General features: G+C 58.7%; 1 protein-coding gene across 1 annotated transcript in view; it reads left to right on the forward strand.

The window, feature by feature from the left end:
- VOLCADRAFT_118102 (uncharacterized protein) overlaps window positions 1-16,700 on the forward strand; it is a gene marked incomplete at both ends in the record, with an annotated part of 44,884 nt that overhangs the window by 1,320 nt on the left and 26,864 nt on the right. Inside the window, 29 exons of the mRNA XM_002952324.1 lie at window positions 346-584; window positions 814-1,065; window positions 1,479-2,369; window positions 3,257-3,419; window positions 3,578-3,768; window positions 4,156-4,318; window positions 4,816-5,041; window positions 5,239-5,465; window positions 5,641-5,784; window positions 6,254-6,619; window positions 6,937-7,325; window positions 7,790-8,111; window positions 8,357-8,537; window positions 9,041-9,323; window positions 9,661-9,763; window positions 9,905-10,009; window positions 10,393-10,830; window positions 11,088-11,522; window positions 11,795-12,194; window positions 12,373-12,460; window positions 12,763-12,870; window positions 13,238-13,361; window positions 13,451-13,776; window positions 14,156-14,345; window positions 14,667-14,798; window positions 15,066-15,201; window positions 15,683-15,872; window positions 16,024-16,177; window positions 16,356-16,553. Of these exons, the coding sequence (XP_002952370.1) occupies window positions 346-584; window positions 814-1,065; window positions 1,479-2,369; window positions 3,257-3,419; window positions 3,578-3,768; window positions 4,156-4,318; window positions 4,816-5,041; window positions 5,239-5,465; window positions 5,641-5,784; window positions 6,254-6,619; window positions 6,937-7,325; window positions 7,790-8,111; window positions 8,357-8,537; window positions 9,041-9,323; window positions 9,661-9,763; window positions 9,905-10,009; window positions 10,393-10,830; window positions 11,088-11,522; window positions 11,795-12,194; window positions 12,373-12,460; window positions 12,763-12,870; window positions 13,238-13,361; window positions 13,451-13,776; window positions 14,156-14,345; window positions 14,667-14,798; window positions 15,066-15,201; window positions 15,683-15,872; window positions 16,024-16,177; window positions 16,356-16,553 (7,164 nt within the window). The remainder of the gene's footprint in view (window positions 1-345; window positions 585-813; window positions 1,066-1,478; window positions 2,370-3,256; window positions 3,420-3,577; window positions 3,769-4,155; window positions 4,319-4,815; window positions 5,042-5,238; window positions 5,466-5,640; window positions 5,785-6,253; window positions 6,620-6,936; window positions 7,326-7,789; window positions 8,112-8,356; window positions 8,538-9,040; window positions 9,324-9,660; window positions 9,764-9,904; window positions 10,010-10,392; window positions 10,831-11,087; window positions 11,523-11,794; window positions 12,195-12,372; window positions 12,461-12,762; window positions 12,871-13,237; window positions 13,362-13,450; window positions 13,777-14,155; window positions 14,346-14,666; window positions 14,799-15,065; window positions 15,202-15,682; window positions 15,873-16,023; window positions 16,178-16,355; window positions 16,554-16,700) is intronic.

The following is a 16,700-nucleotide window of genomic DNA, read 5'->3' on the forward strand; positions in this document are numbered from 1 at the left end:
ACTGCGAAGCGTCCGCTTAGAATGTTTGTAAGAGGACCCGATCGAAGCGACGCAATTGTCGCCGTGGGACCATGTTTTTTTTTCCCAAATACATATTACCCGCGTACGTATTTCCTGTCTCGAGTAGTTAGGCGGCCCTGCGCTGGCATAGGCGCGAGGCCCATGCAAACATCCTTTTGACCGTTATCCGCTTCCCGCCTGGCACCGGTCCCTCACAAATCCGCCGGGGACTTGAACCTACTTCCAAGCTTTTAAATCCAACTCCGACCTGGCCTAGTTATTATCCCAGCTAGAGATTGGGGCATCATTGACCGGCCCGGCGGCCCACGCTCTGCCTCTCCGCAGAACATCGTGCGGCTCCTGGAGTCCCCCGGTCAATGTTTGGGCGATTGGACGCTATTGCGTTGGCAGCCGGCTGCCACCGATAACGTGGTGTACAATAGCCTATTGCATGAAGTCGTGCTGCGGACGTACTCTTGTACTGAGGAGTCGGAGGACAGCGACGAGGCGCAGGAGATGCTGGAGCGCGGGCTTGCGGTTGTTCGGCTCATCTGCGAACGCCGGCCAGCTGCGGTTGTGGACTTGTAAGCGTTTAAGGACACCGGGTTTGAAAGATAGGAGCGGATGGTAACCAATACATGCGATTTTTATCAACTGCAGAACAAGTACAATTAGTTGATAGGTAAATGAAAGTTGAAACAGGAGTGGGAGCTTGGGACAGGGGCTAAGACTGGCAAAAAATCGAGGTTAAGGGCACCCAAGAATTCCCACACTCCCTTGTCCTTCCTTACCTTTCCCATGTTAATCCCGCAGTCAAAGCCGTTTGGCAGGCGTTACCCCGGTGGAGGCGCTGCTGGACAAGGGCAACACCGAGATGGACGAGTGGTTAGAGGAGCTGCTGAAAGCTGTGGCACCGCTGAATTGGGTGCTCACCAAGCCGGGGTGGGCAGGCCAGCGGAGGGCGCTGGCCATCTGCGACCAGCTGGTAGCACAGCCGGCAGTTGCGGAGGCTCTTGGAATCGACCCGGAGGGCTGGGTGATTCGGGGGTCACTACTGCAGGCAATGTAAGGAAGGAAAGGAAGGGGTGAATGGGAAGGGCAAGGAAGGGATTCGGAAACATGAGACCCAGGTTCCGTGAGGCTTTTCAGCCTAGGTTCCGGTCTGGGCCTGTATGCAGGTTTTGAATTAGGTCATCATCTGGGTCCGGAGGCTGGGTCCCATTTTGCGCTCCCTTCTGGGAAGCCCCCATCTGGGTCCCGATCTGGGTTCCGGCGTCGGCGGCAGGATGCATCCTGCGCCTTACGCCTTGTATCTTTATTGATGTTCCCGAAGCCAGCTCTCTGTGTTGCATGAGTACCTCGCATTCAATTCGTGCAAAGCTCCCTTTCATGCAACGGCCTCTGGCTGAAGCACGTGCTACAAGCTGAGATCGCCCGGTGTTCGCTTTCATGCTCGTTTTTGCAATATCCTTGTTCAGGTTGGACGAGCACCTGAATGACCCCGTCAGCCTCGTCATGATGGAAAATCCTGAACGCATGCCACGGCCTGCCGCCTCACGTTTCATCGTTCTTCCTAGAGCGGATGTCTTGCACGACAAGGCGCCGGTGCCGGTGACGGCCGCGGCAGCAAAAGCAGCGTCGACAGTCTCTCCTAAAGGAAACAGCCATATAAAACCCGCTCCAGTGGCCCCAGGTGCAGCGGCAGCAGCGACAGCGCCTCCTCCTCCCCCAGGTCGGACAGGAGCCCCACACGCCGTGACATCAGGTTCAAGAGCTCGTGCTGCACCGGAACCGTTGCAGACGACTGGACCGGTTACCCCACAACTGGCCCAGTTGCCCCCAAGCAGTGGCATGATGATCTTTAAGGGGATCTTCAGCAACGAAGCGGCCCAGGGCAAGGCCCGTGCTCCGCCGGCTGCGGTACCAGCGGCACCGGCCATGCGGGCGGCCGCCGCTGCCGCTCCGACCCACGTATCGCGGACCCCACACCTACAACAGCTTCAGAACTCCATTATGACGGTTCGCAATGCCCTGGGCCACCTAGACGCCGCTGTCATGCTGCGCGGTGACATAGCGGCGATTGAGCGGGCTGTACAGCACCTCCGAACGGCGACAGCGAAGGAGGCGATGACACCGAAGGCGCTCATGGACCACTTGGCCAAGGAATGGCGACAGGGGGATGCTAAATCCAAGGGTTCTGATAAGGCGGCGGCACTGGTGATGCTGCTAAAATCGGCAGCGGGGTCCCAATGCGACGCAGAGGTGCAGCTGCTGGGAGCGGTGGTGTCGACGCTGCGGAAATGTGCATGGCACGCGGCGACGGAGCTTCACAACCTGGACATGTTGGCCATGTTGGCTACAGTGGAGCTGTGAGTACCTGGGGATGGGGACCACTGGGGTGAGGATGGGTTGGAATTGCACTTTCACGGGCGCATGCAGGGCTCACTTAAGACCCTGGCTATCACCACTTGCGGGACCCCTTTCTTCCATTTTCACCCATTTCGTAAATATATGTACACGCCCTATCCTTATCTGTCCAACCCAAGCTTCGCACTCTGACTCAGAGGTGCTCTACACTGTAATTCTACCCTTTATCTCACCAGCCATAGCCTCACCATATTGTTTGCTGATCCCTTTCCTCTGGGTTTCTTTGTTGCGTACTCTTGATTGAATACCTAAACTCCCCTGAAAATTTAACGGCAGCCCCGGATGGATGAAATGGTCGTGGGAGACGCTGGCTAGCAACGACAAGCCGCCAGTGCCGCTGCTGCAGCGGCTGCTGGAGCAGGGTAGCGAAGCGGCGTGGGCGGTGGTGAAAGCAGCACACGGCCGCAACCAGAGCATAGTTAGGCTTACCTCCACGTAAGTTGGGCGGCGGGGTCCTGCGATGTTTTCAGGAGGTCTACGGATAGCGCTGACTTCAGGTGACCGCGCACCCCTCTACCAGCACATACATACCCGGCCAATGCACCTTACCCACCTCAATCCGCCACTTCGTCAACACCTGTATGCCTGTCTACTTGTCGTGAATGGTGGACACCAAACTCTCCGATACCTGTGTAATGTGTCAGGAAGAAATATGGCCCATTGGGTACCGGTGCTTTCCATCGAAACGTGTAGCGCTTGGATGCGACTTGCATTTGCCGCTCTTGTATGCCTCGCCAAATCAGGACATACCCGCCTGATTTTAAGCAAATCCCTGTAAGCTCGTTAGCAACCGTAATACGACTCCCGGCCGCCTGCTTACGTCCGTTAGGAGCCCCGTCATCCTGGCTCTGAAGGGGAACGCGCCGCGGCAGCTGGTCATCCAGCTGGCTGCGTCCTGCGTGAAGTTCAGGAAGGATCGAACAGAGGCCGACGACGAGGCCACGGCACTGGGCTGGGCGATGCGGCAGGGCCGTATGGATTTGCTGAGGGAGGTGCGCTCTCTTCCATGATGTGTTCACGTGTTAGTTTCAGATGTGTGGCCTTGGGTTACTCGCCCAAAACATATAGCTATCTATTCGGTTTGGAAGTTTCCTACAGACTTAAGGTCGTGTACCGTGGCTGCTGCCCCGTCCTCTGTGTCCCCCTACAGCTGCTACCTCTCATCGACCCCCGCCTGCCAGCCGAAGGCGACATGCCGCCGCTCCACCACGCTGCTGAGATAGGCGACGACACGGCTGCGGCTGTGCTGCTGGACCCATGCGGGAAATGGTGGATGGCACATGGCCTGACGGTGCAGGAGCTCCTGGCGCAGCCTCACGAGGGACAGACACCGCTGTACAGGTGCGTATGGGTGTAGAAGTCGCACGGAGGGAAGGGCAATGCTGAGGAGGGCGGACGGGCCCAGTGGCTTTCCTGGACAAATAATGTGTATTGTTCTTAATTTGGTTTTAGCATAGTTTGGAGAGCGGCAGCGCCAACGAGTGTGGTGTTCTGATTTGTGCCAACATCAGCAGGCCTTATTAGTATGCCTACAGTCGCTGTCCGGGAATGCTTCGGGGTCTGCTTTCTCCATTTCTGTGGTTCTGTGTGTTGTTTTGGCTTTTAATCCTGCTGCCGGTCGAATATGGCCGTGGGGCCAGTATGCATCTGCACCTTGCCTGCCAATTCTCAAGCTATTTGTGCCTTACCATTCCGTTTCCATTTCCATGTGTTCTCACGTTTCAATAGGGCGGTCGCGGGGCGACATGTGGGCCTTGTGCGGCAGCTGGTGGCAGCCGGCGCGGCACCTCTGGAGCCTGTCTCTGCCGATGGCTACAAGGACACACCCGTGCACCTGGCCGTCTATATGAAGCAAGTGGACATACTGAGGCTGCTGCTGGAGAATTGCAAGGTAGCGTGGTCGGTTTCGAGGCAGCTGGGGAGAGATGGGCTTGACAAGTATGTATGTTGTTACAGGGTGGTATAGCTTCACCAGCGGCCCACTTTCCCGAGGCAGTTCCCTGCTCTTCCCTGCTAGAGGGGCACCCTAATCCGTTCACCCCATCCGACTTCAGAATGTATTCGTTGGGTTCAGCAACTCACCACCAGCATCCAACCAAATCTAGCGGATCAACGGCGCCTCAACTTAGTTCCTGGTCAGCTCGCAAGTTGATATTATCACGTCCTACACCGTCCATAAGATGGGGGGCCACCTCCCATTTCAACACTCCTCAACACCCGAGGAGTCGGCAGGCGGATTTGAACCCGGACGCTCCGGGAGCAGAAGTCAGGCCTTAAAAGTATATACAACCTTAGAAGTATTTAGTCCACCGGACGCACGCTGGCCCGCATCCATGTCCTCAACTAAGACCGTTTTGACGATCTCGGCGTCGCCGTACCCGATTGCAGGTTGCGACACGCCCTGATTGCTTTGGTAGTGCGGCGGTTGACGAGTCTCAGGCGCAGCTGAACCGCGCGGTGGATGGGGAACGGCAGACGGCGCTAATGCTGGCACAGCGGGAGCGGCACATCGAGTGTGTGGGGTTGCTGCTGGAGGCAGGGGCCAACCCGACGCTGCTGCGGGACACAGCCTCCGGGGGTGGAGGCGGCAAGGGCGGAAAGAAGGGTGGCATGGGTGAGTGGCTGGGTACGAGCGGAGCTAGTGTCTTGCATGAAGCCTCGCGAGCCTGGCAGAAGACTATGGCTCCGCATCCTTGAACCCCATTGATCCGCGTATGTCCAATACCCTCGGCTCCCTGCCCTGACCCGCCGCCTTTGCCCGGTCCTTCCTCCTACCAATTGAAATTTGGGCTCCGGTTCTGGGGTGCACAGGTGGCGGCGGTGCCGGCGGCAGCCGGCTGATGATGCAGAATGCGCGGCTGAGGGGTTTGCTGGCAGCCAAAGGCGGCGTCGTGGATGGTACCGAGGGGGCCAGTGGCAAGGTGGGAGCGGCAGGAGGAGCTGATGGTACGGTGATGCCGGCACCTGCATCATCGTCTTCCTCCTCGTCAACTTTCCCTGAATCGGTGCTGTCGCGGGCGTTGGAGGACGGCGTCGAGGTGCGTGGGGGTGTTGTTCTCGGTAAGGAACTAGGGAAGGCACTCCTAGAGCGGCCAAGGCGAGGCAGCGCGTATGGTGATGCTGGTGGTGCTGACCGTGCCGTACCCAGCTTCTGAACCATGCCGCGCTGGTATGCTCTCCGGGCCAAGCTGTGTTGCGCTATGTCATCTGCAGGACGTGCTGCGCGTCATCCTGGAATGCTGGCGGCCGTGCTTTAATGGCTCCGCGCTTAAGCCCGAGTTGGGGCCGGCCGCCTGCAACCGAGTGCGTGCTTGGCTGAAGGAACATGCTCGCGTGACGCTGTGGCCCACAGTGAAGGTGAGCATAACAGCCCGGCCAAGTAAGCAGTCAGGCAACTGGACAGCGAAGCAGCCAGCCAAGATCCAGTACTCGAAGGCCTGGTGGGATGTTTAGTGGGCATAATGGAGTAGGATCCATGTCCTGTACGGGAAGGGCTTTAAAGTTTGTGCATGTTCAGGCCTGGGTGAAAAGCACAAAATTGAGGCACGGAATACAAACGCTTCGACGGCGACGAAACAGCATCAGCAGCAGCCCACCTTTATTCTTAGTACCAGCCGACTACCCGTTTCCGTAAGGTGATATGCATCCGCTAAGCAAAACTGCCAGACGGGCACCAACAATTTGACCCTGCGCCCGAGCATTCAATCAGCCTTGTTTGGCAGTCCTGCAACTCAATATCGTCACCTCAATCCCTGTTCTCCTTCACCTTTGTCGCACTTGAATCCACAATACATTGGCCATTTTCCTTCTTCCACCCATATCGCAGGCCTTGACGGACCTAGCGGATGCCTCCCCCAGCGGTGTCGCCTCCCCTTCCTGGCTATCCGCACCCCTGCTAGAGCTGTTACTAGAGCTGTGCAACGAGGCCAGCGGCCGGGATTGGCGCGCTTGCGACGGCGCGTCGTGGCAGGGTCCCGATGGCACGGGCCCGCTGCCGCGGCTGGTGGTGTGGGGCGTAATGTCGGGTGCGGTGGTGGGCACAGCACCCCCACCAGGGCCGGTGCCCACTTTCGTGACGCCGGCACTGCTGAAGGAGCTGCTGCGCCACGGCGTGGCGTCGTTGACGGAGCGTGTGCCGGCGGGGGCCACCAGGCCGCGACAACTGCAGGAAGGGAGCAGCCTACTGCATCTCGTAGGTCGGGGGATATGTTACGTGTCTGCGGGTTGCCTCCTCGTGTGTGCGGACATTGGGCGCCGGAAATCCACGTACATGCCCAGGTGCCACGAACCGGCGGTGAACCCTTATCATTCCCGAGGAAAGTTAAATCAACAGGTACTTCGACCAACAATGGCTGTCCAATCTGGGGTCAGTTTTGCCGCCTATGGCCATAATGCGATAGGCCTAAATGTTTCTTAGGCAAGTTCATAGCTGATTGTCCAGATGCAGGCGAAGGCGCGCTGTGCTGCAGAATCGAAAGAAGCAACACATGTACGCACGCACGCTTGTAGGTGTGCTTCACCGGTGACGTGGCGATGCTCGAGGTGCTGCTGGCGGCAGGGGCAGATATCGGCTGTATGGACGACCTCGGCAACACGCCCATTCACGTCGCCGCCGCCTGCCCGCACCGTGAGGAAGTCGCTGAGCAGCTATTGCGAGCCCTTAGCGCTGGCACGGCACAGACCAAGGAAGGGCAAGGACCGCGGCACGAACAGCAGCAGCAGGGCAAGGAACATGCGCTGGCCATGGACCTGGCGACTGCTGAGGCGGCGGTGGCTGCAGGGGAAGCCCGGCTGCAGGCGCTGACGGGCCGCAACAAGAACGGGTTGCGGCCGCAGGACATGGCCACCAGCCGCAAGGTCAAAAAGCTGCTACAGCAACTACAGGAGACGGCCGGGGGGTGAGTTAAGTGGATGGTAGCGCTGCGCTATGTGTCGGTGCCTGGGGCTGGCGCTGGCCAGGGACGGCTGGTAGCAGCTGGTGGGAACATATGGACGGAGTAGTTGCAGTTAGTCGGCAAGTGGAAGCGAGGTTGACTTCCGCCTTTCCCACTCACGGTGCGTGCGGTTATCATCCTGCCACCTGTCTTCCGCTCCGTGCATGTTATACCCCGTGCCGCTCCCCCACATGGCTCCCGCTTGATCTATTGCATCGCTTTAGGATGGATAGGGTCTTCCCCCTCTCTTCCCAGGCATCGCGTTCTAAGACCTGAGCGGCCCGGTTTCTGCAGTTTTTGCTGCCTGACTGTTGTCTTCCCTGCAACCGCCGCCTTGCCTGTGTTGCAACCCTTCTCTCCACTTTGGAACCTCGACGGTGGCTTTCGGCCTGCCTCGGCTGTGCTTTGCTTTGGCCGTGGCGACACAGGGCCCTCCAAAGTGCCCTGAAAGCCCTCCAAGAACGGCAAGGCCCGCGGGACGCCACCAGCGACGCAGCAAAGGAGGTGGTCAGCAAGGCTGCCACCAAGAAAGGCAATGCTGACGACAATAAGCGCCGGAAAGGTGATGGAGGCGGCTCTAAAGGTGTCAGCAAATCCGGCATTGCCGCGACTGGCGTCGGTGATGGCCCACGGGTCATTCGCAGCGCTGCGGACCTGGCGGATGACGAAGCCCTCCGCAGTGCGGCTCTGGCACAGTTGGTGGCTGTTCCGGAGCCGCTTGTGCTTCCCCTGGCGTCAAAGCTGGTCAAGGTGCGTTGGCCAAAGTAGGCCAAGCTGTCCAAGCTGTATTGTTCGAAAGGTATACGTCTTGCAGGGGAAGATGGAGACTTCGGACTTTGCTCTTGGCATGTATTAGCTTCACGTCTATGCCGGAACACTCCACAGTTGGATAGGCACTCTTGCAGCACGCTCTTTTGGGTTCTATCCCTGGGGCCAGTAGTGCGCTGCCTGATGCTGCCTCAAGTTCGGCATTATTTATGAAATCCCACTCGCAGCTGCTGCCTGCCAATCTTGCGCGCGGTGGACCCCATGCCGGCGCCGGTAGCGACGGTGGCGCAGCTGCCGCTGCCGACACGGACGCCGCGAATGCGGCGACGAACCGGGAGCTGCAGCGCATTGTGGCGGAGATGCGGGTAAACTGCGGCGAGGAGGACGGCGACGAGGGGGTTGAAGGAGGTGAGGGACTTTTTGCTGGATGGCTTGCATGGCTTATCCCTTAGCGCGCGTATACGTTTTTGGGCGTGTTGATCAGCGTTGCCCGTTGATGAAGCGACACGTAGCGCCGTGGACAACAGCCGACATGCTGAAAATATACAGCTGTATACAGTTGTATACAGCTGTAAACAGCTGTAGGAGATAGCTGTCCTCTATTCTGAGGTACTCGAAACAGGGACTCTTTCATCGCTTACTCTTCGTCGCTTAATCCCCGAGCCAGCTGCGTCTATTTTAAGCAAGGAGCACGTGCTAGGGGCAGTTGCTGCTGGCTGTCGCTGGGCTAGCTCTTTATCAACCGCCCGGAGGTCTCAGCCTGGGCAGCGTCAGCTTTCACGAGGAGGCATGAGGTAACGACACGACTGCTGAATCCATGCTTATATTACCTCGATATCATATGTACCTCGACACACAATTCTAGACCCTGAAGGCGCTTACCTCGCATGACCGCTGTATATCACCGGCAGATGACGCAGCCGCGTACAGCGACGATGATGCTCCGCCGCCGGGCGAGGCTCTGGTAGACGACGAGGTACTGTTACAGCTGCCCGCAAGAGGGGCGTCGGGACTCTCAGTGGCGACGGCGACGGCGACGGCAAGTACTGAGGCGAGCACCACCAGCGCACCTGCTACGGCCGCTTCGGCGGTCGACGGGGAGTCGGGGGAGCATCCGCTTCGGGGTCTGGCTTGGCGCTTCGTGATTACACGACAGGCCTACGAGGCGTGGGGGCGGCTGCCGGACGTGTGGAGGTGGGAGCCAGCTCGGGTGGGGGCGACGTCAGATGGGCGAGTGTGTTTGGAAGGTTCTATCGCCAGCCTTCTCTCCAATTTCTCTTTCGTTTCGGCTCTTTCATCTCTGTATCTCCAATCGGATTCCTTCCGAGATCCCTGCCGACATTCGGGCACTCGAGCACATCTGGCCCTGGTCCTGGCCCTGGCCCTATCTCACCAGCCTTGACTCGCTCATACTTTACCGCCAGCAAGTTACAAGTTCCGCACAAGTGCGGGGGTGTCCGCTGCGACCTTCATTAAAAATCCGCGATTGCGATTGTCCTGGGTGATAATGCCTTGCGAGCGGGCCCCGCAGGCGCCTGGTGATGTCCCGCCTGCGCGTTATCGGCAGCGGCTACTGGGCACGATGCCGGGGTGCTAAGAAGATCACGGCGGATGATCCGACCCTGGCGCAGCAGGTGGGCACCTGGGCAGATGGCTAGTGCGTGTAATATGCATGAGTTGCGTCAACATGCGTGTGTTTTATGTGCGATTGTAGTCACCTGGGGGAGGCTGGGGTACCCATTCGTACTGCCGCTGCCTTTGCCATGACCTTGAAGGAGCTATGGCGCCTGAAGGTTACGAAGGGCGGGCGTATCCTGTTTGAGGTCGCGGTGGAGTACGACGAGGAAAGCCGTACATGGGCGGAGATGATCCGGCTGTGGGTGAGTACGTGAACGGAATCTCGGCCTGTAAAGATTGGCAAAACTGGCGGATCTCCTGGTTAGAAAATCATTGCTTGATGCCAAACCTTCGATAAATGCGTGGCACTTTGCCAGAGAATCACTTGCTCCTCGCTCCCCGAACCCGCGGTTTCCATACTTGGCTGATAGGTGGGGGGGTTGTGGTAACTTCCGCACGTTTGTGTGGGAACCCTTTTGAATGTGCTGAATCAAAGAGCCATATAGCGGGTACTGCGTACGGGCATGTTATCTTCGTTCTTGCCTACGACCTTTCGATTCCCTATGCTCGTATCCTGGCCATATCTCCCTTCAGTGTACTAATTTGTACACAACCTTGAACATCAAAACATCTACCTGGACCGCAGTTTATCACGTTGAGCCATAAGGCCTATGAGGACATGATCGGCCTTGTCCAAGCGTCATTCCGTCGTACACTCGCCATGCGTGAACGGCTGCGGTTGCAGCCCATCCCGCAACACGAGGCGCCAATGCCGTCACCACTCCCTGGAGGCCGCACTGCTACTGCTTCTGCGGCCGCTGCGGCTGGTCGTACCGCACAGCGGCTCCCGCGGCATTACCGCGAGGCCGGGAAGACCACGGACGGTGAAGCCGCCGCAGCCAACAGCGGCGGCGGAAAGACCCGTGGGTCGAGGAAGACGCAACAGCAGATGCCTCCTGCGGGCGACCTGCGAGAGCACTTTCCCCCAGCCAGCTGGGCTGTGGATACGTACACACTAATGAAGTTCTATAACCTGGACAGTTTTCTGGTGGCCGCCGTTCTGCAGGGGCTTGAAACAGCCAAGGTGGAGCGGTAGGGGTGGGATGTCCTTTTGTTAGTTTCCAGCTCTTAACGTCACATGCACCAAAGCCGCACATGCACCAAACCGATCGCCATCTATTTCCTCCCTTAACCAGCTCCTCGTGTACTTTCCGCCGCGTCCCCTTCCGCCTCCATGGGTTATAGCAGGATTCGTTCTGTGGTCGGCAGTTGGTTATTTGCATGTCGCACGTGATTCGCCCTACCCCATGTTTTCTCTTTTACCCCTCTCCATGCTCCCAGGTGGACTTCCCTTTCAAGCTCTCCCCCGAGGAGTATGACCTCATCACGCTGGCACCCAACCCACCCTCCTCCATCATCCTGCTCGGCCGCTCCGGAACCGGCAAGACCACCTGCGCTGTGTACCGCCTCTGGGCCAACTGGCTGCGGCACTACACAAACCCCGGCCTCGATCCTGTGCATGCCGTCTTCGTAACGGCGTCCGCGACGCTGCGTGAGCGCGTTGCCTTGGCTTTCCGCCGACTGCAGAGCGCCGTCATGGCCCCAGCTGAGTTTGCGCGAGTGGTGGCGGTTGCGAACGCAACATACCACACCTTCCACGATGTGCCTTCGGATGCATTTCCGCTGTTTCTGTCCAGCCGGGCTTTCCTGCGCATTTTGGACGGAAGTACGGGGCGGCCTTTCTTCCCGCGCCAGCCAAACGGCGCTATCCTGCAGGTGGGCCGTGATGGTAGTAGCTCTTGAGGCGGTGGCTATGGTAGTTTTTATGGCTGTCTTGACGGGGTTGTGGCCCGCAAGCGCGCTGTTAAGCACTAGGTTCATTTGTTTGTTCGCTAATGCTCTTTGCGCCGGTACATCAGCAGGCTCACCCCCACGTCCTTTGCCAGCTGCCAGCTCATTTTTTCTCGCCCTTCGTCTTAACATCTTTGGTTCAATAATGTTTGTGCACGGTCCATAAGCCCTAAGTTGAATCTATTGAATCTTTACAGTTGCCTGACGACGGCGAGGAGCTGGACCCTGATGGTGCAGCGCTGGTGGTGGCGCTGGATGAAGATGTCAGCGATGACGAGGATGAGGTGGAGACGGAGACTGCCGCCGGCAACCAGGGTGCCGGCGATGGTGGCGCGGCGGGTCCTGATTCCGCCAGCGGCAATGCCGAAGACACGGCCGCTGGTGGCGTAGTGGCTTTGGAGGAAGAGATGGAGGCGGCTGCCGCTGCCGCGGCAGCTGTGGCAGCTCGAGCGGCGGCGCTGGCGGACCTTGAAGCTGGTGGCGGGGATGGACATGCGGCATCGGACAGCTACGGGCTGGGAGTGGCGGGGCGGGCTCGGCTGAACCGCGAGGTTACATACCAGTACTTCGTCAACAGCATGTGGAAGAAAATTACCAGTGAGTGTTGGCGGAGTGGAAGAGGGTCATTTCCAGTTCCGCTACGTCAGAGCCTCCTTGTGCCATCGCGCATGTTGGCCAACCCGTGCATTTAAGTCTTCCCCAGCCAGCCTGCAGACAATTTCTTCTTCGGGCCTGGTCAACCGCACCTTCTCCCTGCTTCCCTCATTCCCTACAGCACCCGACCAGCGTGACAGCGTGGCTCCCGGTCTGGTGTACCAGGAGATCTTGAGCTACCTGAAGGGCAGTGCGGAAGCTATTGCAAGGTGGGAAGGGAACGGGCGGAGGGTGCTAAGCCGGTGGCAGGAGGGGCTGCAAGGTGTGTGAGCTCTCAGGAGTTGTGTCCAGCTTGCCGGCAGCCGGCAAGCGTGGCAGCGGAGAAGAGTCCCCATGGCAGATTGCGGGTGAAAGTAGCATTAAGGCTGGCGGGCTAGGGTAAGGTTAGAGTAGAATCTCCGTGGGAAAGGTCACCTCCACCAGTCGCTCACCAATCAGCAGCCGCCCGGACAGTGACCGAACTCTGGTAACTGCTACTTCTCTGCGCCATACGTCATCTTGTGCCCCACAGTCCTGCGGGCCATCTGAGCCTGCCGGCCTACCTGGCGCTTGGTCGCAAGCGCGCCCCCAACTTCAGCGAGGAGATTCGCAAGGATTTGGTGTGGCCGATTTTCGAAAAGTGAGACCATATTGCGGATGCTATGCTGCTCAGTTACATCTCTATGTTGGGGTGAACTGCGGGGTAACACGTCGTGGGAAAAGTAGGAAGGAGAGATTTTGTGACGGGTCACCTGATGTGGTGGTGGTGACAGTTATGTTAATGCAGCTGCGCGCCTGCGGAAGAATGTGACGTGTCATGTTGGTGTATGTGGCAGTTGCCAGGCCTTGCAGCACCGATGAACGACTCAGATTCGCGGCCGCTTTCGCGGCTGGGCTTGGGGCCTGGGCTTAGTTGCGCTGATTCGACACATGAGTGCGCATGGGGTTTGCTTACATGCCGCGTGTACTGCCTCTGGTGTTGACACTGCGACTGCTACTGCCCGCAGGTACGAGCGACTGAAGCGGCATGAGTGGCGGTACGATCTGCTGGATCTTGTGGGGCATGTGTACCGTGAGATGTCGGTTAGTGGTTACACCGGCACGCCCATCCATGCGCTGTACCGCGACGAGGTACGTACGGCAGATGAGGCGACCTCCAGGGACCATTACAAGTTGATTACCTCATTGCCTTGAATGCCCTATCTTTCTTCCCCTCACAGGTCCAGGACTTTACCCAAGGCGAGCTGCTTCTGGACCTGGCGGTGGCTGCCGACCCCAACACCCTGTTCTATTGTGGCGACACAGCGCAGACCATCGCCCGCGGCATCGGGTTCAGATTCACCGACATCTGCACGCTCTTCTACGAGGAGAATCAGCGCAGGCAGCAGCAGCAGCTGCAGCAGCAGATGGCGGCGGCGGCAGCGGCGGCGGCGGCAGCAGAGGACGCGAGCGGAGAGGGTCGTCGCAAGGGTGCACTGATGGCCCGGCGGGGTCATGGGGTGACGGTGGCAACACCGCCAATTCATCAGCTCACGATGAACTACCGGTGACCAAGGGTGCAGGGCAGGCTTCCATATTGTTGGGAAAGAAACAGGCGGAGGAAGGGATTGTATACCCTGGCCTTTGTTGCATTCATTGCCCGCCCCCCGTCCCTTCCCAAACCGGGACGAACCGGCCTCCCTTGTAATTCCCAGCCACATTGCGCACGAGGAGCGCTTCTTAGCCGTTACTGCATTTGTTATTTCGCGTATGATTCCTGCGAGCAGGCCCCCTTCCATGGCCCTCTTTTTTTTCCCCGCCTCCTTCGTAAAATGCCAACCCAAAAAACGTTACCCACCACGTGCCCATGTGCCATAACCCTGCATCGTGTGCGCTTTCCCTCACGCACCATTTCGCACCACATATCCTTTCCCTGCCTCCCTCAGTACCCATCAAGGCGTGTTGGACGTGGCGGCACTGGTGGTGGACGTACTGCGGCGCTACTTCCCCCGACAGCTGGATCGGCTGGAGCGTGAGCGGGCGCTCTTCCCGGGACCGCACCCGCTGCTGCTGGGGGGCATCTCGTCAGACGACCTGGCCATCCTGCTCAGCGGCTCGGACAGGAACACGTCGCAGGTTGGCCGGATTGGGTGTGGATGTTTGTGACATATTTACACGCACCGCCCTCGGAGGGGCGCATGCACACGCACTGTTTGGGGAGGCTGATTCGCCTCCCAACACATCAGTCTCGTTTCTTGCCAGGTTGCGCGATTGCACAGTTGCCAGTCGATTTTTGTCCAAATTCGGTCCGTCGCTTCCTCCGGCTGTGCGGTACAGCTCCACAAAACGCATTCCTCCGTCATGCATTCACTGATTCCCACTTGATTCATCACCGCCACCAGGCAGGCGTAAACCTTAAGAGGTAATCAATCGGCCTGTCCCGCCTCCCTCCTGCAGGTGGAGTTCGGGGCCCACCAGGTGATCCTGGTCCGTACCATGGCCTCAGTGGCCCAGCTGCCGCAGGACATACAAGACTCCAATGCCATTATCATGACAGTGCCGCAAGCAAAGGGGCTGGAGTTTGATGACGTGCGTGTGGCAGGGCCCGACGAAGTGCGGGGTGGGAGGCGATGTGGGTTCGGCCTTGTGCCGCCACGGATGCAGTGATGCCGTCGCTAGTGTCTTAACCTCCAAGTGGATGAGAACCGGGCTACAGTCTCGTGCCTGTGGGGCGCTTCTGGCCTGAGGTGCTCCAATATTTCTCCCCGCTCCCTGTCCCTGCCGGCCTGCCTCGTGTGAGGATATTGTGTTTATCCTGACACGCCGCTATCGCTCACGATGCCCCTCTTTTTGCAGGTGTTCATCGTTGACTTCTTCAACGACAGCGACGCCAACTCCGAATGGCGGGTGCTGAGTTCCTATCTGGCGGAGCTGGCAGGGACGGGCGGTGTGGGGGCAGGGGATGGATACCAGTACGACATGCAGCAGGCGAGTGAGGTTGTGGATGATGTACGGAGCATCACAGCTGCAGGTGGCAGCACGTGGTTGCGCGATTCGATATAGCGGCAGAGGGAGGAGTGTTTGGGCATACGAAGCTCGACGGAACGAGCGCAACTGGATAAATGATCTGCTGAAACGCTTTGGAAGGGATAGGGGAGCTCCTCGGTGTCGCGTGGCTACTTCTGTACTCCTCCTGTTCCATTACCATACCTGATGGCGGCAATGGACGCAGCAGGCGGGGTAGGCAAGGCAGCAACAGGGACCGGCAGTGGTGGTGGCGTCAAGAGAGAGTGGCTTTTCTTCAGGTCTCCTTTAATTCTATTGTAGAAGTCTATGTTCTTGGACATCAGGCCAAGGGCCTTGCGCGGGAATGCAGTGCAAGGGCCTGCGTGCGTGTAATATGCATGTATGTGTGGTATTATAGAAAACATTCTTTTGAAAGAGCGCCCTACATGTGCAGGTGACTCCTCCAGACGCCGGCGCCGTGCGGCCACTGGCGTTTGACGAGCGGTCGCACGTCCTGCTGGCGGAGGAGCTCAAGCACTTGTACACCGCCCTGACGCGCGCCAAGAATAACGTGGTCATCTTCGACCGCAACCCTACCAAACGGGCGCCTTTCTACCATTTGCTGCAGAGCCTAGGCATCGCGCGCACCGTGCATAGGTGTGCGAATACGGATACGAATAGGTGTTGCTAGGAATTGTTCGTGAAGGGGTGGACCTACCCTCTAAATCTCTAGCTTCCCTTCTTCCCAACGATGCTTTTCGCCGCTGGTTCCCCGGAACCCATCCAAACCGTGCTGGGTGGGTCACAGGTCGCTTTTGGAGGATGGGCGAGATGCCGTACGGTACGGCCTTACTCAGCAGGCCACTAGCAGCCGCGCCGAATGGGCTAAGCGGGCTCGCAACCTTTTGGACAACCGTAACTACCTCATGGCGAAGAAGGCATTCGTGCAGGCGGCAGACATGGTAAATGGGTTGCCAGGGAGCCGCAATACACTTTAGGGCTCGGCAACTTTAAGGCGTCTGTTTGAAAGCGGATCCCGTACGGTGCACAACCTGCATTCGGGTCGGGGTCAGAGCCGTGACGACTCCTGCTACCCAGTGAAATCTGGAACTCGCGCATGCCTGTTAATACTTCTCGCAGGTCCGCACCGAGGTGGCGGAGGCGTACCTGAAGCGCCGGCGCGCCGCAGATGAGGAGTCCCCTACTGAGCAGCGGCGGCTGCTGGCGGGAGCGGCGCTGCAGCTGCTGGCGGCAGCGAGCCGACGGGAGCAGTCTCCCGACCCGGTGACTGCTGGGGAGCTGCGGCGCTGGCTGGGCCTGGCAGGGAGGTGTCTGCAGGTGGGGAGGCCGGCAGGGGGAGGAGGTCTTTGGGCTTGGGTTGTGCGTGCATCTATGCGGCCGCCTGACCTGCTGTCTGCACCGATGGCTAGCTCGAGGAGTGGATGAATGCCTCCATATATGTTGCCTAACTAATAATACAGTAAG

Source organism: Volvox carteri (genome assembly GCF_000143455.1).
Source record: "Volvox carteri f. nagariensis unplaced genomic scaffold VOLCAscaffold_29, whole genome shotgun sequence".
Lineage (NCBI taxonomy): Eukaryota > Viridiplantae > Chlorophyta > Chlorophyceae > Chlamydomonadales > Volvocaceae > Volvox > Volvox carteri.